Below are 24,632 nucleotides of genomic sequence, written 5' to 3'. Positions count from 1 at the left end.
TCCTGGAGGCTTTTGATGGGGAAGGAGTGGGTATGACCAACACCAATGCCGGATGGGAAGGAGGGGAAGAAGTGAAGGAAGGAGAAGAAAAGTGTCAGAGACCCTGATAGCCTGAAATACCCACTGTCCAGCTCTTTTCAGGAAAGGGCTTTAGGTTGAGGCTTTGTTGATGAGGATGCTGAAAAGGCAGAGCTGTGATAAGAAACAGAAGAGAGAGACCGAGGCCTGGCCGGGAGGGAGGTGCAGAGTCAGAATAGGCTGACCCTGGGCTCCAAGTAGCCATGTGGGAACTGCTACAGGCTGGAGACAGTCTCAGCAGCCCCTCTGTAGGAGCAGGGACAGGGACAGGGTACAGAAGGTTGGGGGAGTGGGGCCTAGATGGAAGCTTTCTGCCTAGAAGGGCAGAAAGAGGAGGAGGTTCATTTTCTCATCATAGATACCTAGAGCAGGGGCAGCAAACTCTCTAAAGGAAACAGCCAGATAATTAATAATCTAGACTTTGCAGCTGGGCCTAGGCCTGCCACTAGTCAAGGTGGCCAAGGAGCTGCTGGGACTGACCCCTGGGCCCCTCCCGGAGGCTGCCACAGGGACACAGGGCCTGTGGAGGTGCGGTGCAGCCCAGGCTGGCGGCCAAGCAGAGCTGACCCTTCTCCCACTGCATGCCCCTCAGCACCTCTGCGGAAGGTCCAGTCTCATTCTCATTGACCTGCTGCTTCCTCGTTCCCCTGGATGTCCTTGACTCTCTACAGTCTGATCTTGCCCATCACCCCTGCTGCTGAAACTGACCCAGCCACAGTTGCCAATGCCCTGTCCAGCGTTTTCCTTCTTCGTCTGCCTTCTCGACCTCTTGGCACACCCGACACTGTGGACAGCACCCCTTCCTGAGCCCGACCCCCTTCCTGAGCCCGTCCCCTTTGATCTGTGACTCTTCTTTCCAATGGAGTCCTGTCCCGGACCCCCCCACCAGAACCTCTTTCTAGCCCCTACATCTATACAAATACTAATGCCCCCCCTGCCTTCTCTTCCCATCCTGGGCACACTCACCCGTGGGGGCTTGCCCTCTACTGAATCCCAGCCAATGTGCCTATAATCTGCCTACCAGCAGCTCTCCCAAACTACAGATTCTCTCCTCCAACTACCTGTTGGCTTCCTGGAGAGATGCCTCGACTTCAGCGTGTGCCAGGAGCAACCGTGACGCCCCTCTTTCCGCAATCCTACTTCCCCTTCTGTGTTCCATCTGTTCCTCAAGGAGTCTCCACTGTCCTTAGGTACCCTGAGCTAACACCCTGCGTCTTCCCCTGTACTGACTCCCCGCCCCTGAGTTCCCTCCTGAGTTCCTTGGAAGGTTCTGCGGAGACTTCAGACTGGCCGTTGGTTGCTTGTCCAGCTCCTGGCAGCACTGTCCACTCCCATGTGCCTGTGTGGATCTGTTGCCTGTGCCCCACACTGCTGTAGCCCTGGCCCATAATCTCTTACTACCTTACCCTTTTGCTGCCCCCAGCATAGCATTCTACCCACCAGGCAACACACAGACACATGCCTGTGCAGAAGGCATCCTGCTCACCCTTCCTGGCCATCTGACATGTTCACCTCCCTTTGGCAGCTTTCTGTGGCCCCATCATCATTCCACCATCAAATCAATTCTCCCACTCTCTATTTGCCTGCACACTTCCCATGTGCCCATGATAGAACATTATTTGTGTGTATGGTCCTCCCCACTTCCTCCCTGGGCTTCTAGGTCCTTGAAGGCAGGAGCTGGGTACCACTGGCTCACAGTTGGGGCTCACACACACTAACTTCCTTCTTGGGTGGGCCAGGAGACAGCACCAGCAGCACTGTTCACTGGACAGTCTTGCATATAAAACAGCATGGCACTTGAGAGGCTGTGTGGCCTTCCCCAACTCGCATGGGCCTGGCTACACATCGATGGCTGGGGAGAGACACAGCTGTGGGGCTGTGGCTGAAGGTGTCCAGGACATGTGGCTGGCTGAGCCTCAGATGGCCCATCCTGCTCATGTTTGTACCCTTAGGGATTCTTCCCCTGACACTGGGAGAGGCCAGAGGTTCAGCTGGTGCTTTGGGCGTAATGGAGTTATCACTCACATGTCAGCGCTTTGCTGGAGGAGGGAGGATAATCAGAGGAGAGGAAAAGAGGCCATTCAGGCCAATTCCACATGACACATTTGCTTTTGAGGCTATTGGATCAAATTGGAAAATGATCACTTATGTTTTAGAAAAATTTCCTTTTAAATCAAGTATGAAATCAAGCAAGTGCCTGAGGACCCTCAGTGGGTCGTCAGCTCTGGAGTGCATGGGCCTGTCACTGAGAGTGGCCACGTCACATAATAAGGAGCCCACATTCTTGGAGGCGCCAAGTGCGGACGCTTGCTTCTCACTCACACTGTGAGGCAGAAGAGGGCTCAGCTCCACCATCCTTACCTGGCACACCAGCAAATGCCCACGGGCTGAGTCCAGCCACTGCCTGTTTTGGTAAATGAAAGCTTCGCTGGAACAAGGCCACACACGCCCATTTGTATATCATCTGCAGCTGTTTTTAGGCCATAACAGAGATATGGAGGAGTTGTGACAGAGATCGTAAGACCCACACATCCTGAAATGTTCATTACTGAGCCCATTGCAGAAAATGCCTGCGGACTCCTGGTGTAGAATGTCTCCAGGACTAGGGCAGGGGCAGAAATGAGGCTTCCACATGGAAGCCTCTACTCACTCACATTTCAGTGGTTGAAGCCGGTCCTACAGCCCCGCCCTGTTGAGGGGGTGGTCACTTGGAGTCCAGCAGGGCCTTGAGGGGGAGAACCTTCCCCAGGTGCCACTTCCCTGCAGCCCGGCAAGTTTGCATTTCTGAGCACAGAAGTTGAGAAGCTTCAAAAGAAGAGCCGATAACTTTCTAAAGTAAGGCCAGTGTGGCTCTGATGGCTGTGCTTGCTCTGCCATGTGGCACCCGCTAATACTGCCCATCCGTGTCCTTCCTCTGGGCAGGGACTCTTGTTGGCTCCAGAGCATGGTTAGATGCAGGCTGGCTCACCAACCAGCCAGGACCAGCACCTTCATCGGCCCTTGTCAGCTTTTCTGCTCTGGAGAGCACCGTGGCTTACAAATTACTTCCAAATAAGCAACCCTTGACGATTAGGAAAATGCCCTTTAAAATCAATGGAAGGGGAAATGTTTGAAATTCAGAAGGGAGAACATCAAAAGAGAACATTTCTCAAGTGTCTTCGTGTCTGAGAAATAAATGAGGAGAGTTCCTTTTGGAAGCTTCTGGGCATCTTTAAAATGCATCACCACCTGCTGTTTGTCTCCCAAACAGCTCCCTGTGTTGGCTGGGTCTTATCTCTGCCACAGGACAGACAGACGGATGCTTCAAGCAGGAGGAAGTGCTGGGGAAAAGCTGAAGGAGCTGAAGCAGGACCTTGCTGCCCCAGGCCTGGTGGCCCCCAGACTTACTGGTTATAGGCTGTGCAGCCTCTGGCTCCAGCTCCAGCTCTCACCTGCAGAGCACGAGCTGCCTGCGTAGCAGAGCACCTGGGCTTATTTTTAGCATTTTCAGAAAGTTAAGAATTTAATTACATGCCTTATAAAGAGGCAAAACAAAAAGTACCAAGTGAGCCTGGGATGAATTTAAAAAAAAAAGTCTTATTGTGGAATCTTATACAAGGAAACTTTCTTCTATAAATCTGGAAATAGCTGTACCTCCGTGACTTACCAAACCTGGCCTTTTAGTGGGGACAGAGGACACTGTGGCTTTCTGTGACCTGGCATCCTGATGATTTTTGTCGATTGCAAAGCTTGCCAATCACAGTGCAGGGTGCTGGCTGCATTTCTCTTACTGCTATGACAAGCTGGGAACCAGATCCACGTGTTTCTGCTGTGCCTCCAGGCCATCTTTGGGCAGAGTCAGGGAAGATCCTTGGGTCTCCTTGGTATTTAGAGAGCATCTGGGAGCTCTGGGTGGGCACTTGCTGGCTGGCAGCACAGGAGAACCACTCCCTTGTCCTGGCAGCTCCCAAGTGGGAGCCACATCCTGCAGGGATCCACAGAGGGTTTTTCATGAACGCTCACCTGTAGGCCCCACAAGGCCCACCAGGAGACTAGCACACACAGTCCATGCCTTAGAGGGTGGAAAGGAGGAAGGGCCTTGCAGCACAGGTAAAGCAGGAGGAAACCAGGCCACAGAGGTTGCTGTCCTCAGGGCTGTAATGCAAAGGCCTTTGATAGCCCTGGACAGGAGGACTGTGAGGAGCTAAGAACTTTCCCCACTCCGATCTTCTGACTGTCTTGCCCTCCCTTTGCCGGAGCTCATCTGCCCTCCTGTTCCAGGCTAAGCTGCCTACCTCCCCACAGGCATTATCTAGATGCAGTGTGGGGTTGGGGAGTGAGGAAAATGGGGTCTCACACGCCCTCGTGCCCAGGCTGGGTTTGCTCTCAGGACTTCGTCCCCCCATCGCTGTCCCCTCAAGCAGCCCATGAGCTTTGCTATGGCAGAAGGTGCTTTCCCTCTCTGTACGGGCAGTGCCTGGCATGCAGCCTGCACAGGCACTCTCGGACGGAAAGACAGATAGATGGACACTGAATTCAAGTTAAACAAAAGGATTTCTCAAAGCCTACCCCTCCAGCAGCCACTGCCTACAAAGTAGGCACTTTCTGTTTGAAGGCAGAACAGAGGCACAGTTGGATGTAGATGAATGTTGTGCCTTTTGTGCAAAGCTGGACGGAGAAACCTCTGGCCTGATGGGTGTGCACAGTGAGGAAGGTCCACAGCCTTCCTACCGTCAGAGGGACCAGGCGAGCAACAGCTGTGAGGAAGGCAATGAGCGGAGGCCATCCATGGCTCTTCCTTGTGGAAGAAAGGCTCCAGGGCAAGACAGATTGCAGACTGGTTCTTAGCGGAGGCTTGGGAAGCCCTAGGTAGGTGAGAAAAGGGTCCTGTAACCTCCTTAACAGACCTCCCCTTTCTTGTTGGTATTTTGAGGTTTTCATTCCCCAAACTGGAGTCGTGTTGTAGATGCTGTCCTCCTGTATTCCACTCTGTTGATCCATTCTCTTTAGTCATATTTTGGGGATTTCTTATTAAGCTTTTAGTCACAGCTTTCACTTTTTGGTTCCAATGACTGGCCCAGTAAGACAAGGGCAGAAAGGGGAGGAGGCTTATCGTCTCAACCTAGATACCTAGAGCAGGAGCAGCAAACTTTCTAAAGGAAACAGCCGGACAGTAAATAATCTAGACTTTGCAGCCAAGTGGTGTCTGCCGCAGTGACTCAGCTCCGCCCTGCAGGGTCAGAGCAGCTGGAGACAGCAGTGAATGGTGAGTGTGGCTGGCTGCCAATAAAACTTTATTCACAAAAGCAGAACGCTGGGCTAGATCCAACCTGTGGGTGAGAATTAAATATCCAGCAATAAATTTGGAACTCCTGCTGGGGAAGGTAGCCTGTGGGCAGCAGTGGAGGGGAGTTTTGGCCTCCATCTTCAGTGGCAAGCAAGCAGTTCCCCTTACCAGCTGAGAGCAGTAGAAGTTACATAGGCAGAAGGCATGGCCACTGCCTCTCCCAGGACAGACCCCACCTGCCCCCGCCACCCCCGCTGGGGCTCCCCGGCCTCTGCCCTCCCTGAGAGAGAGATCAAGAGGAGGCACATAGATCCTCTGGCCACACAAACTGCTTGCTGTTCTTTGCAGAACCAAGCAGAAGAATCAGGCCATAAATGTTTTATTCTGGAGTTTTCTTTGGGAAGCAAGTTCGTGAGGGTCTGATTCACACCCCGTGTAATGCAGTGGTAGTGATGAATAATGCATGCCTGTTTCACCACTCCTTGGGGTGATGATAGTGTTTTCTGGACCCATATTAAAAATTAAAATGAGGAGATGTTTCTTCTCAGGGTCTTTATCTGTTCCATAGTGTCAAAGAAAGAGACTCAGAGCCTCTGTACATCCTACCAACCCCCAGACCCTCTTTTTTCCCTTTTAGTAATCCCAGCAGGAAACTAATATGGCCTGGTTCCCAGCCACTGCTTAGGGGCCCCATTAAAATTCAGCAGAGGAGCCTCTAGTGTCTGGTTACAACCTGGCAGTTTAGAATTAGGGAACCACAGCCACAGCACTACAGCCAGAGCTGACACCAGGCTTCCAACTAGGGCAGGCTGGAATTTGATGAAGCACATCGCCATCGCAAATGACAGCCCAGTCCTTACTGACTAGCAGCTCCAGGGCTGTGTGCCATTCACCTGTGTAGTCTCTGATAGGGAGAGAGATGCAGGAGCAGAGGAACTTGCCTGGCTTCAGGGCACTGCACAGTCAGGCTGAGCTCCAGCCCCAGCATTGGTGTGGAGGGCCCCCGCAGCTCTGAGCACCCAGGAGGCAGCATCAGCGTGCACACTGTCACTTTACTGTTTGCTCATGAGGCCATCCTCTCCTGCCTGTATCCCTGCCCACCGACCCTGCACTACTGGCTCAGGTGAAATGCTCACAGGTTATGTCATTGAGCATCTGCCCAAGGGAGGGATTGCTAGAGTGTTGTTCTGTAGGGTCATTGAGTCAGAGAAATGGTTACTGCATGGTCAGCCAGCTCCTTCTGAACATGTGTGTCCACTTGCCAGGCTGAATCCTGGCAGGTATCCATTATGGAGTCATTAAAAAGACCATGGTGCAAACCTACTTTAAGATAGTCAAAGCCCTTTCCAGGACATGGGCTACTGGGCATGGCTTCATGGCAGACAGGGCTGCACGTAGCTTTGAAGTCGGAGCAGAGACTTCCATCGGATGATCTTGGAGATAGGACGAACATCTGTCTGAGGGCTGTGTCCCCAATTATTTTTACTCAAAGGCATCTGGAGCTCCTTCTCTTTTCTTATTTTTATCATTGGCTGACTCCCTCACTCCTGCCAAGTCTTTACTAATCCCTTAAGGCCTAGAATCATCTACAATTAAGTCATTAAAAATGAAAGCAACATCAGAGAGGTGGCTTGTGGTTAGGAAGAAGCCAGGCCTGCATCCAGGGCCAAGCCCCATGGTTGGAGCTGGAGGCAAGGAGCCCTCAAGTCCCCAGTGTCACAGTCAGCAACTCTCAACCTCGTTATGAATACTTTGGGAGAGAGGAGCCATTGGTTGGGGCTGAAAGTGCATCCAGGCAGTGCTGCAGCTCAGGCTTTGCAGGATGCTGGCCGTGTGGAAGCCGGTGTCTTTACAAAGGAGTTCCTGATCACAGTCATTTAAATGAGAGGCTCCTTTCCCTGCAGTGAGTTCCTGCCAGGGTTAGCAGTGGCTGCTCATCTCCCCGTCAGCAGGCCCCGTGTTCTTGGAGTCACATTCCCCACAGCTGGGCCTATGACCCACAGTAGCCCACTGCTGAGCCCGTCAATGGGAAGACCCCTGACCCCTGCCCACCTTGGCCACCAGCAAATTGCTGCTCATTTGCATCCATAGCAACAGAGACCAGATTCAGAGGACGGACTGACCCCATCAGCATCAGGAAGCCACATCCAAAGTGCCACGCACTTCTTTGTACTTTTAGTTTTTATATACCTGAGGGCAGAGTTCAGCCTGGCGTTGCTCCCAGGCTGGCATTGCCTCCTACACAGCATGATGTCCCTTGGCACCCCTTGCTCCAGGCACCACACCACACATCTATGCTAGGAGGGCCGGCCACACAGGAGCCACGCTCAGCCCAGTGTCAGTTGTAGACATTCTTCATCTTGACCTTTGGGGAAAAGCATTTCCACACATCTGACCTCTCTCTCTGCTGCTCTTTCCAGCTGTAAGTAATAGCTGGCTGTCAAATCCCATATATTTGCTTGGAGCCTTTGCTGTATCAAGTATCAGCTGAAGGCCAGGATTCCAGTGAAGCCGCCAGAGTGTCTCCCTCCTGCTGTCTTTAGGGACAGCCTGTGTTAGGGTGGCCTAGGCCCCAGATCCCTGAATGGGCCCTGTGCCAGCTCCCACCGTCCGTGCCCCAGGTGCCTTGGCTGAGCCCTCCCATGCCTCCTGACACCCAGCCATGTGGGGTGCTTTACACTGGACTCACCCAGGGGAGTCAGCGGATGCTGGCACAGATGGGATGGTGAGCCTTCGACCGCCATGGTGCTTGATGGGTGTGTTCCGCACAGGGTGTGCTCTCAGCCCCGCCTTCTGCCTCTGCCCAGCACACAAAGCACAGTCTCCTTGGTCTCCTCTGGCCAAACACATTGGCCCCTCCGATTGGAGTATGGCTTGAGTAGCTCCAGGACATTGGGAGGCAGAAATCCAAGTGCAGGGGCAAGCTCCAGGCAGGCCGCCCTCCCGGTGTGGCCCCACTGTGGCTCTGAACAGGACAGCAGGCATGGCAACAAGAGCATGACCGTGGGACTAGTGTGAGCCAGTCATCTTAGATGCCCACTGTTCCCTGCTACAGAGCAGAGTACCTGGCACCTGGGCACATGGAACAACCAGCCCAGCCCCAGCTGGTGCGGCAGGGCCACCCCTGCCCTTCGTCAGCTCCCAGCATCCCCTGACAAAAATGGCACATGGGGGTTCAAGGAAGACACAGGCTCACCATCAGCCAGACCTCAAGTGCTAACTCTGTTACTCTTCTCATATCACTGGGGAAATGTTTCAGGAAATCATTGTCACTCAGTATTAAAGTGATGTAAACTTGAACATGTAGATTAAAAAATAGTAAAATTGTCCCAAAAGGCAGCACCCCAAAGGAGCAAAGTTACGGTCTGTTATGTAAGTTTCCTGACATTTTACCATGAAAATACACGCATCACTAACAGAAATTAGATAAGCCTTCATATGCCTGGCTCTCACTTCCATTTCCACTCCGCATACCCTACACAGCCCTACAGGCCTGTCAGCAGCGAGGCGTTCTGTGTCCTCGTCAGCCTGCCAGCCCCACACCATGGGACATTTAGTTTGCTTCAGGACTGCAGGTTTTTCATATCATAAACAGGGCTGCTGTGAAGTCCTCACCTCTACCTCCATTCTGACTTGTCTGATTATTACTATTATTATTATATTGAGATGCAGTCTCACTCTGTTGCCCAGGCTGGAGTGCAGTGGTGTGATCTCAGCTCATTGCAACCTCTGCCTCCCGGGTTCAAGTGATTCTCCTGCCTCAGCCTCCTGAGTAACTGGGATTATAGGTGCCCACTGCCATGCCCTGTAAATTTTTGTACTTTTAGTAGAGACGAGGTTTCATCATGTTGGCCAGGCTAGCTTTGAATTCCTGACCTCAAGTGAGCTGCCCAACTTAGCCTCCCAAAGTGCTGGGATTACAGGTGTGAGCCACCACTCCTGGTCTGTCTGATTATTTTAGGATTCATTCTTAATAGGAAACTGCTGGGGCTACAGTCTGTTTCAGTCTCTTTACCTCTGTCTCTCTCTGTGTCTCTGTATCTATCTGTGTCTTCCCCCTCTAGAATGGAGAACAGCTTTGGCTACAAGCCCAAATCACCAGGACTTGGGCTGACTGTATAAGAATTTCTCTGGCCCCCACATTTCCCTCCCTTGTCTGTGCACTGGAGCAGCACCCCTGCCCCCACCAGCCCTCCACGCAGCATAGGCATGTCACGAGCGCCTGCCCTACAGGACCTGAGTTCACAGGCTCCTCTGTTACTAACAATGGCAGATAGGGACAGAAACCAGGGGACTGTGGGTCCACTGGCCAAGCCAGGAGTGAGGGCTTTCCTTGCAGGGAGCATACTGGAATCCTCCAGGTCCCAAAAACGGGATCAAGAGGTGTAACTCCCCCAGTGGTCCAGCAGGGGCAGTCTTCCGCCCTAGGAAGTGCCTGCGCATGCCAGCATTCCCAAGACTGGTGGGTCCTTTGAGGTCCTCGGCCTCCTTGGCCATTCCACAGTGTGCAACTCAATGGACAATGACATTCCCTCTGAAGCACCGTCTCCCCCAGGCTGTGGGTCTCCTGTTTCTTGGGCTGTCCCATCTCAGCCCCCTTCAGGGCCCTCTTCTGGGTGGTGTCCTGCAAGCAGGGCCAGGGGGTCCTCCCTCCTCACTGTCTCCCAGGCCACTGCATCCGCTACCTCATCGGCTTCAGGATGATGATTGTGAGCCTTTGTTGAGGGCCTATTCTGTGGACTCAGAGTGACTGCTTTATAGACTATGAATGATCTCATTTCGTACTCCAGCTCTCTAGACCATGTGAGTCGTCACAACCCCATTTTCTTGTGTCTTGGGGTCTCTGTCCTCCATTGCTTGATTTCCATAGTCTTGGGAGCCATGGAATCAGGCTTCATCTGGTTTTTCAGTTTTTTCAGGCAGGAGGGTAAACCCAGCCCCTATTACCATCACGGTCAGAGCAGAAGTCCATGACCCTTAATGGACCCAATAAGAGATCAGAGGCTCATAGATGCCATCTCGGCTATGGTCACATGAACTGGTCACACACCTGGGAGCTAAGGGCTTTGCCACAAGGCTGCATTGCCTCATAGATGAGCTATACGCTCATGTCCCCAGATCTGCTGCCCAGGCCAGTCCCCTCTGAGCCCCTAGTTGGCATCATCAGCTGCCTCCTCTTCCACATTGAGACAGCTCCAGGCACACTAAACACTGCGTGTCCAGCACTGAGCCCATGGCCTCTCTGGTCTCTTCTCCTGTCTCTCCAACAGCATCTCCATCTGGCCAAGGCTGGAAACTCAGCCCAGGCTCCTCCCTCAGTGTCCTTCAGAGCTAGCCTTGTAGGTGGAGAAAGGAATGATGGCTCCCAAATGTGTCCAAGTACTGATCCCGAAACCTGAGAATGTGTCACCTTACATGGCAAACAGGAAAAGACCCTGAGATGGGGATGCTTCTGGATCACCTGGGCCAGCACAGTCACAGAGGCCCTCCTGAGAGGGAGGTGGAGGCCAGAGTCAGGGAAAGGGATGCGGTGATGGAAGCAGAGGCAAGAGAGAGGAAGACACTGTACCACTGGTCTTGAAATGGAGGGGGCCAAGGAATGTGGGAAGCCTCTAGAAGCTGCAAAGGCAGGGAATGGAGTGTCTCCAGACTCCCAGAGGAAACAGCCCTGCCACACCTTGATTTTAGGACATCTGACTTCAAGACCTTCTGTGTGAATGTAAGCCCCTGAGTCTGTGGCTGTTTCACAGCTGTGAGGAACTAACACATGGTGTGGTGCTAAGCCTGTGGCCTCTGCACAGGCTGCCTGAGTCCCTAATACCCCTCTGCAGGCTTGTACAGGTTGAAAGCATTGTTCCCGGGGAAGTGCTCAGAGCTGGGCCATGGTAGGCTCTGCACAGGGTGGGTGCAATGGCCACGGGTGCTACTGTTGCAGTGGCTGTTCCTACTAACAGCCCCCTGAGCACGTCCAGACCCTCTCCTGGCTCCTTTGCCATTTGCCGGTGCAGGCTGGGCTCCCTCGCACTTCCTGATGGGTTTCCTGCAAAGCTGCAGGTCCTGGCCTGTGGCTGCCTTCTCCCTGCCCGTCTTCCAGGGACTCCAGGCCCTCAGAGTGAAGACCACAATGCTCTCAGGAGGCCCCGCACAGCCTGTCCTCATCCCATGGGGATATTCCCCTGTTCTGCCTCCAAACCCTCACTTCACCTGGCCTCCGCCTTAGCTGGCCTGGGCTTCTCTAGGCCCACCACCCACCCTCACCACCTCCCTGCTGTGCCTTAAATGTCCCCTCCGAAACTCATGTTGAAATTTAATCCCCCATGGGGCAGCACTGAGAGGTGGGACCTTTAAAAGGCAATTAGGTCACAAGGACAATGCTGAATAATCACTCATAGATTCCTGGATTCATAGGAGTGGGGCTGGTAGGTTTCTAAGAAGAGGAAGCAGGACCTGAGCTAGCATGCTCAGCTCTCTCACCATGCAATGCTCTGCAGGATCCCCACCAGCAAGAAGGCTGTCACCAGAAGTGCCTGTGCAACATTGCACTTCTCAGCCTCCAGAATTATAAGAAATAAATTCCTTTTTGTCATGAATTATCCAGTTTTAGGTATTCTGTTGTGAGCAACAATAAACAGACTAAGACATTCCTTAACAAGCCTGCCTCAGGCCTTTTGAAGCCCTCCCTACTCACCCCCAGACCAGGCACGGTACCTTTGTAAGGGGCCTGTGCATGCTGAACTTCCTGGGGCTGTTGCATGCTTAGAATTACATGTCCAGGCTAGGCACAGTGGCTCATGCCTGTAATTCCAGCACTTTGGAAGGCTGAGGAGGGTGGATCACCTCAGGTCAGGAGTTCAAGACTAGCCTGGCCAATATGGTGAAACCTCATCTCTACTAAACATACAAAATAGCTCACTGCAACCTCTGCCTCCTGGGTTCAAGCAATTCTCCTGCCTCAGTTTCCTCAGTAGCTGGGATTATAGGCATGTGCCATCACACCTGGCTAATTTTTGTAGTTTTAGTAGAGATGGGGTTTCACCATATTGGGCAAGCTGGCCTCGACCTTCTGACCTCATGATCTCCCCATCTAGGCCTCCCAAAGTGCTGGAATTACAGGTGAGCCACCATGCCAGAGATTGCATCACTGCATTCCAGCCTGGGCAACAGAGCAAGAGTCTGTCTCAAAAAAAAAAAAAAAATTAGCCAGGCATGGTAGTGCACACCTGTAGTCCCAGCTACTGAGGCAGGGGAATCACTTGAGCCTGGAAGTGGTGGTTGCAGTGAGTCAAGATCGTGCCACTGTACTCCAGCCTGGGTGACAGAGTGAGACTTCATTTAAAAAAAAAAAAGTATGTGTCCAGTGCTGGGCCACTTGGATTGCAAGCCCCACACAGTCACAGGCGCTGCTGTTCACCATGGAGGCCCAGGGCCAGTTCTGACTACCAGGTCATCCACTCTCAGTGTGTTGAGCCTGTTGTCCCTGTGCTGGAACCTCTTGGTAACTATTTGAATGGGCAAGTGAATGACCCTAAAGTCCTGCTCACACCTCTCTTCAGTCACCACAAGAGACCTGTGGACACTGGAGAAAGCAGCACAGGACACCCTCTCCTCTCTGCAGATGGCTGGGACAGGGAGGGCCTGGTGGAGAATAAGGTGGATGCTTCTCCTTTTCCCTCTGGAAAGGGTGTGTCTGCCCTCAGACTCACCCTCCAGCCCCAACCTGTACCTCCATGGATGGTGATGCGTGACCTGGGCCAGCTCTAGGGAGTTCTCTTAAAGGAAAGTGATTCTGGCATTATTGGGGACATCTCCTGGTCCCCATCTCCCTTCATGGAGAGGGCAGGTGTCCCAAACAGACAGAAGACCCTGGAATCCATCCGTGGGAAGGAATGCGTCCTTCCAGCCCTGTTCTCCTGGCGCTCAACCTTTCCTGCTTCTGCATGTGCCTGAGGCACAAGATCCAAGAAGGGCTGCCCTCTGGACACCCGGCTGTCTCAGGAGTCTTTGAAAATCAGAGGTTTCTCTCACAGTGTCTGCACTGCAATGGAAGTCATTGGAGACTTGGAATTACCCTAGAGACATGAGGGAAACTGCATCTCTTGGTTGCACCTGCTCATTCTGCCTGGCGCACTGGATTTAAACAGGAGGAAGAAATGGTTTCTGACTTTGTAGATGCTGTCCATGTAGCATGGTTTTGGGCTCTGCTCATGATCACTAGTTGGGGAGGGCTGTGACCACCCAGGGAAAGGCAAGTAGGTGGCCAGTAGCATGCAGAGGTTATCAGCTAAGCAAGGCCAGACCTGGTCAGTGAGTGATGAGAAAGCTAAGAAGCTTCTTGTTCCTAAGCTAAGAAGATAGCATGAGGCCAGTCTGGGTGCAGGGAAGGCTGCCTGCCTGGAGCACCTTCCCGGTGGCTCTCCCTCCCATCTGTGTGGTCCCTGCTTCTAGTGCCTTTTGCTCACCTGAACATGCACACTGGGGACACAAGCACCTTCCCCAGACAGCAGGCAGCCCCCCACACTTCCCAAAACTGCCTTCTTCAGAGGTACCCACAGCCTGGCCCCGTCCTCTGCTCCAATTTCTGCCAGAATCCTTATCCTGCTCCTCATCAGGCCTACATGGGATCCTCCAGGCTCCCTGCCAGCCCCTCTGATGGGGTGTCCTGGCGCTGCCAGACCATTACCACAAACTAGATGGCTGAAAGCAACAGAAGGTTGTTTTTTTTAGGCTCTGGAGGCTGGAAGCCCCAAGTCAAGGTATGGGCAGGTTTGGTTCCTCCTGAGACTGAGGGGAGTCTGTTCTGGGGCTCCCTCCTGCTTCCGGTGGCTGCTGGCATCCTTAGCACTCCTTGGCTTGTGGTCACATCATTCCTGTCTCTGCTCCCTTCTCGCATGGACTTCCCCTCCATGTCCCTGTCCTCCTTCCCTATCATGTAAGGATACTTGTCACTGGATTTGGGGCCCACTCTAATCAAGGATGATCTATCAGGATCCTTACCTCATATCTGCAAAGACCCCTATTCCAAATAAGACCACAAGCACTGGGGCCATGGCTAGGACTCAAACAGATCTTTGAGAGAGGCACAGTTCACTCCTCTGCCATCGAATGCCTCTGAACAGGAAGACAGGACCCCGTGTTAGGGAAGGCCAGGGCAGGGTAAGCAGGCTGAGTGGTATGGGGACCTGGGGGCAGCGCTGCCCTACACAGCCTTGGGCTAAGGATTCTCCATGTATGAATTCCCGTGGCAAGACCATGGTGTCACCAAGATTCCTTTCTTGGCCCTCCACTGTCCCCGGAGAGCACAGCGCACCCCTGATGCTAACCTTTCCTCAGGTCATCTCCTCGCTTAAGAAACCCTTGAAGCTTGGAGCACTTTGGGGTCTTGCGGGCAGGGGGGCACCCTATGACTCCCGGTCCCCTTGGCCTGCTGCTCTGTCTGCTGTCGTGGAACCAATTTTCTTTAGGGATTAATCTCCGGTTCCTGGGGATGCTCTTTTTAAATAAGCTGTTTCATAGCATGAAAGATTTCATGTGGGCTTTTTTTTTTTTTTTTTTTTAACAAACACAATAATAATCAATTGAATGTCTAAGAATAAAGCCAGGTCTGGGACACAGCCTCCCCCTGTGTTAACTGTAGTGTGATGCTGACCAGCCCAGATGCAGGCTGGAAGATGCTCCCTGAGCTGCTGGGAAGGGGTTCTTGAAAACCACCTTGGGGCAGGGGTCCTGGGCCGCCAGGCTACTCCCACATTTGGAGAACCATTTTGACAACCCAGGCAAGCATGGCACTTTGGAGGCCGAACAGCCAGGCAGCTGGGGAAGCACAGGCACGTGTGGATGCAGCCTCACCTTGTGTTTATGGAGTCTCTGACTCCTCACCCCATCTCCTCTTGTCTGTTTGCAGGACGCCTCCTCCTCGGCAGGATCCACCCCCACGGCTGTTCCACGGGCTGCCTCGGTGTCTGGAGAGCAGGGCACGCCTCCCAAGGTCCAGCTGCCCCTCAACGTGTGAGCTGCCCTTTGTGTCTGTCGGGGTCCTGCACCTGCAGCCCTCCCTCCTGCCTGAGCTGGCCTGTCCACATGTGGTTTCTGCAGGGTTTTCCCATGTGTTACTAGCTGGCCAGTGTTATATGCATCTAGTAACACCGCTGAAAGGAGAGTGTGGGAGACAAAAGTCTAGGAGGTCCTTCTGATGTCATTGTTCCTAGGACATTTCTTCTAAACGGAGGATATTCAGAGTGTTCATAATACAGGTCCCAGTCAACAGGAGAGGAGCCAGTCATAGAGTGGAGCTGGCCCTCCATAGCAAGGAAAGACCTGAGATGGGGGCGAGGGGGGAAGGGAGAGGTGGGAAAGAAGCAGATGTGCAGAGTAGCGGGTGGTATTGGGAGCTTGGGCAGCCACTAGTCACCAACTGCTTGGAAGTGGTTCAGTGTTTCAGCCACCATCCCGGGGCCACACCAGTGCATACCAGCTGCATCTCATCCCCAAATATAACCAGATGAATCAGTGCTAGGAAGTGAGATGCTTATCTTGTTTAGAAAATCTGCCTGGTTAAATTACAGCTCTTAACAGATACGTGCAGTTTTTAAATTCCCCATTTAAATCGTGTTCTGAAGAATTAGACTCCCTTTTGCTCTTGTGTTTGGCAGAGCTCCATCACTTGAATGACTGTGTTAAGGTGAAGTTTGTGAACTTGGCAAACAATATGACAAACACAGAAAGTTCTCTTGATCCACGGTAGGTCAGAGGGACACTCAGAACCTGTGTTGTTGCAGAACAGGATGTATTTCAAGCGAAAAAAGTATTTTGAAGAGCAACTTGCCAAGCTTCAAAAGGTCTCCTAAAAGTAGCTCAGCTGCTAGCACATACTCACCCACCTCTAAGCCCAGCGGAAATGCCAGCCTTTATCCAGTGGTGAGCAGGAAAGCTGCCAACATCCTCCCACTGTAATTAACCAATTTAATGAAAGGAATTTGCAATGTACCTATTTTTTTACCTAGCTTCCTGAGCAGGCCACTTTCTAGATGCCTTCAGACTGATGTTCAAGTTTTCACCAGCACTGGACGAAAGATAGCACCTCCATCTCCTGCCATCAGTTCTGGCAGCTCAGGCAAAGCTGGGGCCAAGGAGGCACATGGGAGGCGGAGAGTGACAGGTCTGCTCCTCTTGAAGAATTGGATGCAGGATGCTATCTGAGGAAAGAAACCTGCACCCACAGGGGATGGCCCTGATAGAGTTTCCCAAGTGAGAAGCAGGATGCAGATCAGGGTGCTGAGGCCATGAGTGCTTCAAGGGCCAAGCCCAGATGTGTTCGTTTTGGGGTCCCCATGACCAGCTGAATGCCTGTGCACAGGCTCTCAGCAGCTGCCATTTGTTCCATGAGAGCAGTGGCTCCCCTTCCCAGGTACAGAGGGCTTCCCCCAGCTTGCCATGAGCTCAAGGCTTAGCCACCTGAGAAGGCTGCTCTGTCTTAGAGACCCAAAAGGTAACAGTTTCAGGCATGTCACCTCTCAAGAGTTGTGAATATTCTGGAGGCCTCAACTGTGGACAAACCTCCATGTCCTGGATGGCTTCTGAATTTGGTGCAGGTGTGGAGGGACCTCTTCCCTGCCCAGCTCCCCTGCCCTGGGGGACAAGGTCGCTGTGCCTCCAGCCCTCCCCCTTCTCCCTCTGTGCTCCTCCCCCAGGGAAGGGCAGTTTCCACTCAGCTTGAGATTTGGGTACCATGGAAGGGAAACTCACATGTTGGACAACATCCTTCTAAAGATGACAAGGATTTAGGTAGGAATGTGTCTGCAGGTGACGCAGTTACCCTCCACACAGTAGTTGGATCATGGTCAGCATGACCTGTGACTGGTGATGGTCTGTTCCATGTGTGTTCGTAGCTGTTACACTGAGTAGGTAACATTACATACATTACAGCAGCATGCATGATGCATTCTGAGAACATGACATTCTTTATTTTATCCTCAGAGAGGAAAAGATCAGACTGACCTCACCAGTTTATCCTCTTCAGCTCCAGGAAACTAGTATTCCCACACAGACCCTATCAGTGGCAAGTACCTATGGTGGGGGTCTGATTGAATCATTCTTCCCAAAGTAGTATCTGTAAGTCACGTTCAGAAGTCTGAAATTTAACATGAGATGGGCTGTCGTTGCATAAACAACCGCAGCAAACAACAGTGCACTGCTGCCCATTAGGGGCCTGAGAATGATGGCTTGGGACTCCAGCCAGGGCCCAGATAGGGCTGACGTGAAGGTCAGCCATGGAATGACTTCAGGAGATGCCGTTCCTGATCTTCATGATTGCACAGCTTCGACCTCTCCAGGCCATGTCACGTGTACTGAAACATGAGCCATTGTGATTAAGAGGCCTCATTCTGCACAGTCAGCATGTTGATGGCAGGATATTGTTCTTGTTTCTTCCTCAGCATGTGAAAGGCTTCCATGACAAAGATTCCCTAAGGGCTTCATTGCCCAGAAACACAAGAAGGGTCTCAGTTTGCTCACCTAGTGCATGGAGGTGACTGTGAGTCTGCAGAGACATCTCTCATTCCTGCACCCCCTTTCCACCCCTGCTGTGTTGAGAACTCTACTCTCTGGTTCTGGGACTTGTCTGCCTTCCTCTGATTTGGGGGAACAGAGATATGAGTGTCTGCTCCTAGAGGTCATGCTCCTGGGCACAATCAACCCACCCAGAGGGTAAGACTGATGAAAAAGCTGTGAGTAGGTTGCCCCTGATTCGGGAAGGTCATTTCTCACCTCCACTTTTGCGTGGGCATGTTAGAGCCACTGCCTGGCGTGAAGGACCAGAGGAGGCAGGGAGGAGGCAGAGGGCTACCCTGCAGGAGCCATCCAAGATGCCCTGTCATCACCTCCAGTGATGGAGGAGGTGGAGGAGGAGGAAGAGACAGGCATCAGACAGACACGCCTGGGTCTGACTCAGTGCACATACCTGCAAACAGAGGGCAGCGTAACTCTTGGCACAGAGCGTTGCTCTGGGACTGGATGTCAGCTTGGCATCAGAGAAGGAAACTTCCACAGTCAGTGGGTGCAGTTCATCACCTGCAGGGAAAACCAGGTACCCTGTGAGGTGCATGACCACCCAGGTGGCACCTGGGGAACCTGGGAGTCCTATCCAGGAGCCCAGAGAAAGACTTAGGGAGAGGAAGGGGTTGGCCTGCAACAGGGAAAGGGAAGCCCAGGGGAATGGTGGCCAGTGGTTTTCATCCTCCCCTGCTAGGGTGCAGACAGGGTCCCTGAATCTGGTGGTTGATGTTGATCATGTGAGACATACTCTCTGTCATGGCAGAGATGACCTCACAGGCCTTGCTGGATCAGGAGTGACCCTCCCCATGACCCACCACCATTTGTGCTGGTGGTCAAAAGGCCACTGAACCACCCTCAGTGGCAATAGTCCCCATATTCTAGGACATGGAGAAAGGACTGGTGACCAAACCATGCTAACACAAGACAGGGGCACCTTCCATTACAGATTCACAAAGTAGGCTGGCGCTGCACTCAGTCTGCAATGGACTGGACTGGCATAAGTTCAGTATAGCAGGACCCAGTAAAATAAATCTCTGCCAGGCTTGGAACAAAGGCCTGGAGCAGCGATGCCACCAGGTACTGCCTCCAAGAGTTGTCTCAGAGGCCAGCTGTCCAGCCTCCTCTGACAGTGCCCAGCCTTATGGTCAGCCTGGCCCCATGGTCAGCCCTTCCAGGCATTGGTGGTACCGTCCTCAGGGTCTTACAGACAGATGCAACCAAGAAGATGAGAGTGAGCCTGATAACCAGCGGAGGGATGAGTGCTCCTCATCCCCACACCTGCTGCCTGCACCTCTAGAGAGAGGGCAAATCTCGGACCCCACGCAGGTGGGGAAATGGGGGGATGCAAGTGGAAAAAGCAGATAATTTCATTGAGAATCTCTGGATGACATAGAACTTGGCAGGCAAAGGTCGGAGACGTCTGGAGCTGCTGCAGGGCCGGCTGCGGTGGAAGGAAGGAGATGCAGGTCCCTGTGGTAGCAGTGCATCTCTGGTGATACCAGCACTGTCTACGTTGGGTTTCCTGGAGGCAGACCCTGAGACAGGGAGGTTTGTGGGGAGTGCTCTCAGAACACACCCGTCAGGAAGCTAGACCGAGCTGTGGCAGAAGGGAATCCTCGCAGATCCTCAGGGCTCTGGAGCCGAGACAGCCCTGTGGAGTTTCCACATTGGAAAAGAGCCAGTACTGGCTTCAGGCTGCCCTTTGGAGGGGCAGTCGTGGGTGATGCTGCACCCTGAGGGAGATTCCCAGCACAGCCACCATGGTGAGCAATCAGCCACTCATCGCCCTTCAGAGGGGACCCAGGCTGGGCATCCCTGGACCCTGTCCAGTGATGGAACTTCAGCCTCAGAATGTACCCAAACCAGGCAAAAATTTCATTGCACTTCACTTTGTTGTGCCTCACAGATACTGTATTTTTTTTTTTTTTTTTTTTTTTTACAAATTGAAGCTTTGGGGCAGCCCAGCATCCACCAAGTCTAGTGGTGCCATTTTTCCAACAACGTGTGTTCACTTCAAGTCTCTGTGTCACATTTTGGAAATTCTCACAGTACTTCACACTTTTTCATTATTATTATAATATCTTCATGGTGACGTGATCGGTGATTTTTAGTGTCACTATTGGAATTGTGTTGGGTACCACAGACCATGCCATATAAGGCAGTGAACTCAGTAAGTCATGTGTGTGTTCTGACTGCTCCACAGACCCACCATTCCCCCATCTCTCTTTCTCTCCCCAGGCCTGCCTTTTCCCTGAGACACAATATTGAAATTAGGCCATTTAGTAACCCTGAATGACCTCTAAGTACTCAAGTGAAAGCTAGAGTCAAACATCTCTCACTTTTAAGTCAAAATTAGAAATGATTAAGCTTGGCGAGGAAGGCATGTCAAAAGCTGAATGTCAAAAGCGGAGATAGGCTGAAACTTGTGCCAAACACTTATCTAAGTTGTGAATGAAAAGGAAAAGTTATTGAAGGAAATTAAAAGTGTTACTCCAGTGAACACACCAATTATAAGAAAGTGAAACAGCCTAATTGCTAATATGAAGAAAGTTTGAGTGGTCTGGATTAAAGATCACACTAACTGTAGCATTCCGTTAAGCTAAAGCCTAATCCAGAGGAAGGCCTTTTCTCTGTTCAATTCCATAAAGGCTGAGAGAGGCGAAGAAGCTAAAGGAGAGACGTTTGAAGCTGGCAGAGGTTGGTTCATGAGGTTCAAATAAAGAAGCCACCTCTGTAACACAAGAGTATAAGGTAAAGCCGAAAGTGCTGATGAAAAAGCGGAAGCAAGTTATCCAGAAGAGCCAGCTAAGATCACTGATGAAGGTGGTGACCCTAAATGACAGATTTTCAGTGTAGACAGAACAGCCCTATATTGGACAATGATGCCATTTAGGGCTTTCATAGCTAGAGAAGAGACATGAAGGCCTGGCTTCAAAGCTTTAAAGGAAAGGCTGACTCTTGGTAGGTGCTAATGCAGCTGGTGACTTTAAGTGAAGCCAGTGTTCTTTTATCATTCTGAGAACACTAGACTCTTAAGAACTATGCTAAACCTACTCTCCCTGTGCTCTAGAAATGGAACAACCAAGCCTGGATGACAGCACATGTGTTTACAGTATGGTTTTCTGAATATTTTAGGCCCACTGTCAAAACCTACTGCTCAGAAAAAAAAAATTCCTTTAAAAATATTACTGCTCATTGATAGTGTACCTGGTTATCCAAGAACTCTGATGGAGATGTGTGGGAAATGAATGTTGTTTTTATGCCTGCTAACACAACATCCATTCTTCAGCTCATGAATCAAGGAATAGTTTAGACTGTCAAATGTTCTTACTTAAGAAGTACTTTTTGTTTTGTTTTTTTTTTCTGAGACAGAGTTTCACTCTGTATCGCCTAGGCTGGAGTATAGTGGCATGATCTCGGCTCACTGCAACCTCTGCCTCCTGGGTTCAAGCCATTCTCCTGCCTCAGCCTTCCAAGTAGCTGGGATTACAGGCATGTGCCACCACACCCAGCTAATTTTTGTATTTTTTTTAGTAGAGACAGGTTTTCATCATGTTGGCCAGGCTGGTCTCAAACTCCTGACCTCAAGTTATCCACCTGCCTTGGCCTCCCAAAGTGCTGGGATTACAAGCGTGAGCCACCACACCCAGCCAAGAAGTACATTTCAGAGGCTCTAGCTGCCATAGGTGGTGATTCCTCTCATGGAACTGGGCAAAGTAAATTGAAAACCTTTTGGAAAGGATTCATCATTTTAGGGCTATTAGGAACGTTTGTGATTCATGGGAGGAGGTCAAAAAACCAACCTTAATGGGAGTTTTGAAGAAGTTTCTTCCAATCCTCATGGATGACTTTGAGTGGTTGGTTCAGGACTTCGGTGGAGGAAGTCACTGCAGATGTGGTGGAAACAGCTAAAGAAGTAGAATTAGAAACTGAACCTGAAGATGTGACTGAATTGCTGCAATCTCATGAGAAAACTTGAACAGGTGAGCAGTTGCCCTTTATGGATGGAAAAAGAAAGTTTCACTTTCTTATAATCTTATGGATGCAGAAAGTAATTTCTTGAGATAGAATCTACTCCTGGTGAAGATGCTGGGAACATGATTGAAGTAGCAACAAAGGGTTTAGAATAGCACATAAACAGTTAATAAAGCAGTGGCAGGATTTAAGAAGATTGACTCCAATTTTGAAGGAAGTTCTACTGTGGGTAAATGCTGTCAAACAGTACCACATACTATAGAGAAATCTATCATGAAAGGAAGAGTCAATATGGCAAACCTCATTGTCTTATTTTAAGAAATTGCCACAGCCACCCCAGCTTTCAGCCGCCACCACCCTGATTAGTCAGCACCTATTCACATCAAGATAAGACCCTCCCACCAGCAAATAAATTATGACTCCTTGAAGGCTCAGATAATCATTAACATTTTGGGGGAATAAAATATATATATATATATATTTTTTTTTTTTTTTTTGAGACCAGTCTCACTCTGTCGCCTAGGCTGGAGTGCCCTGGTGCTATCTCTGCTCACTGCAACATCTGCCTGCTGGCTTCAAGTGATTCTCCTGCCCCAACCTCCCTAGTAGCTAGGATTACAAGTCCTTGCCAACACGCTGGGCTAATTTTTATATTTTTAGTAAAGATGGGGTTTCACCATGTTGGCCCGGCTTGTCTCAAACTCCTGACCTCAGGTGATCTGCCTGGCTTAGCCTTTCAAAGTGCTGGGATAATAGGCATGAGTCACTGTGCCCAGCCAAATAAATATTTCTTAATTAAGGTATTTACATTTTTTTAGACATAATGCTATTGTATACTTAATAAGCTACTATATAGTATAAACATAACTTTGACATACATTGGTAAACCAGAGATTTGGGTGACTCACTTTACTGCAATATTTGCTGTATTGGAGCAGTCTGGAACCAAACGCACAAAGGTCTCACAGGTATGCCTATACCTGGAGGGCTGTCAAAACACAGATTGCTGGGCCTTAAACCAGGAGCTCCAGGGTGAGGCCCCAGGATCTGCATCTCTAACAAGTTCTAGGTGAGGCCAGTACCACTGGCCCAGGTTCACATTTCAGGGGTCCCTGCACACTAGCCCCACACACAAGTGTCACAGGGGCTCAGTCAAAAAAGACACAGCTCTCAAGCTGGCCCCACAGTCGTGCCACCCTAACTTCCTTCCATAAACTCTGTGACACTGGATTCTACCTGGAAGAACCCCATTTTAACCCTTGCAGCTGGCTGTGGGATCCCAGGAAATCAGAAGATCCCTGCAGTTTCTGCTGGCTGGGCTGAGCCAGACCATGATGTCAGCCCTCAAGGAAGGGGCGAAGGCAGCAGTGCTCAGGGGCTGGCCATACCTGCAGCTCCTGGTCGACTCTGAGCTCCTGAGCCTGTGTCAGCCCTTCCACAGGACTTACCCAGCCCTCCCCAGACCCCTGACCTCCTGTGCAGCTCTGACAGCACTCCTACTGTCAGTCTTCCTGCTGCACCTTGATGGAAGAGGTGAGGAGGGAGCACACGTCTCCCTAACTCAAGCCAGCGGGGCCCTGGGAGAAGAGAAGAAGGGGGACTTCTAGTAGAACTGGGAATCATTTACTTATTTTAGAAGAAGCATGAGCAAGCCAGCATATAAAGGAGAAAGGGTATGAAATTAGCGAAGGCACTCAAATACTTTGGTTTACTCTGATTAGAGCGGAAGAGAAATCTGCAGACAATTAGCAGCAAGTGAAGATCTTGCTATAGAAGTAAGGAAGTACTATGGGTAAGCGAAGGCCGTGCTGTTAGTTTCAACAGGCTGCACGTGAAATCAGACACACACCATGCCCAGCTGGGTCGGCCCAGCCACCAATCTGTCCTGTCTGTGCACTCTCCCGGGTTTGGTGAGCCCCTGGCTCCATGCCTGACTGCACACCTGCAATGGCCACTTCTGCCTGGAGGAGGCTGTACTTGTCCTCAGCAACCTGCCCTGCAGAGGTGCTTTTTCTAATTGGCATGAAAGCCCTATATACGATATCAGGTTGTGGTGAGGACGGCTCTCTGAGCCTAAAATCCCATGATTGCCTTAAATAAGTACTTGAAGTACCAACCTGTGAGAGTCCGAAGAGGTGAGGTCTGAGCCTGCAGGGCGGCCTCTGCTGGTCTCAAGTGTTATGGAGATGGCCTGAGTGCTCCGCAGGGCCTGTGTTCATCTGCCAAGGTGTTCTGAAGCAAATGAAAGGTGGGAGTTGGGCCCAGGAGCCAGGAGGATGTGAGCCCTGCTACCTGCAGGTGCCACCTGATTCTCCCTGCCATGCCAGGCTCAGGTACATGTGTCTGTGAAGACTGGCTCGCCAGTCTGAGTGTGGGAGATGCCATCCAGCTTAGCCAGGAGACTCTGAACTGGCGGTCCTGGCAGGATGCAACTCACAGATGTTTTTGGGAAATTAGGTAACAGTTGATACCCCTATGGTTGCAGGGGGCAGTGGCAGAGACCCTGAGAGTGGGAGGGCAGCAGGTTGGAAAGGGCTGGTCTCTGGGCCAGATTGCTCTTCATCCCTCCAAGGCCTCCTCCACTTGAGTCCCTCAGAGAGGACAGCAGATGCAGGTGACCCCCACCCGGGCCAGGGCCCACCCCACAAGAGCCGCGTGCCGGAAAACAGACCCAGCTCATCCATCTGCTTTTGGTGTCCCCTACAAGGAGCCCAGAGGAAGAAAATTAGGCGGAGAAGAGATTTTTCAAGGTGAAGCCAGGCTT

At 51.5% G+C, this 24,632-nt stretch overlaps 1 protein-coding gene across 2 annotated transcripts in view; it reads left to right on the top strand.

Annotated features, from left to right (window-relative positions):
* SH3RF3 (SH3 domain containing ring finger 3) overlaps positions 1 to 24,632 on the top strand; it is a 365,288-nt gene that overhangs the window by 267,183 nt on the left and 73,473 nt on the right. For both annotated transcript variants that reach the window (XM_054244686.2, XM_008980250.6), the window contains exon 5: positions 15,246 to 15,349. In XM_054244686.2, coding sequence (XP_054100661.1) covers positions 15,246 to 15,349 — 104 coding nt within the window. The remainder of the gene's footprint in view (positions 1 to 15,245; positions 15,350 to 24,632) is intronic.

Source organism: Callithrix jacchus, chromosome 14 (assembly GCF_049354715.1).
Source record: "Callithrix jacchus isolate 240 chromosome 14, calJac240_pri, whole genome shotgun sequence".
Taxonomy (NCBI): domain Eukaryota; kingdom Metazoa; phylum Chordata; class Mammalia; order Primates; family Cebidae; genus Callithrix; species Callithrix jacchus.
This window is presented reverse-complemented; position numbering and strand designations above follow the sequence as displayed.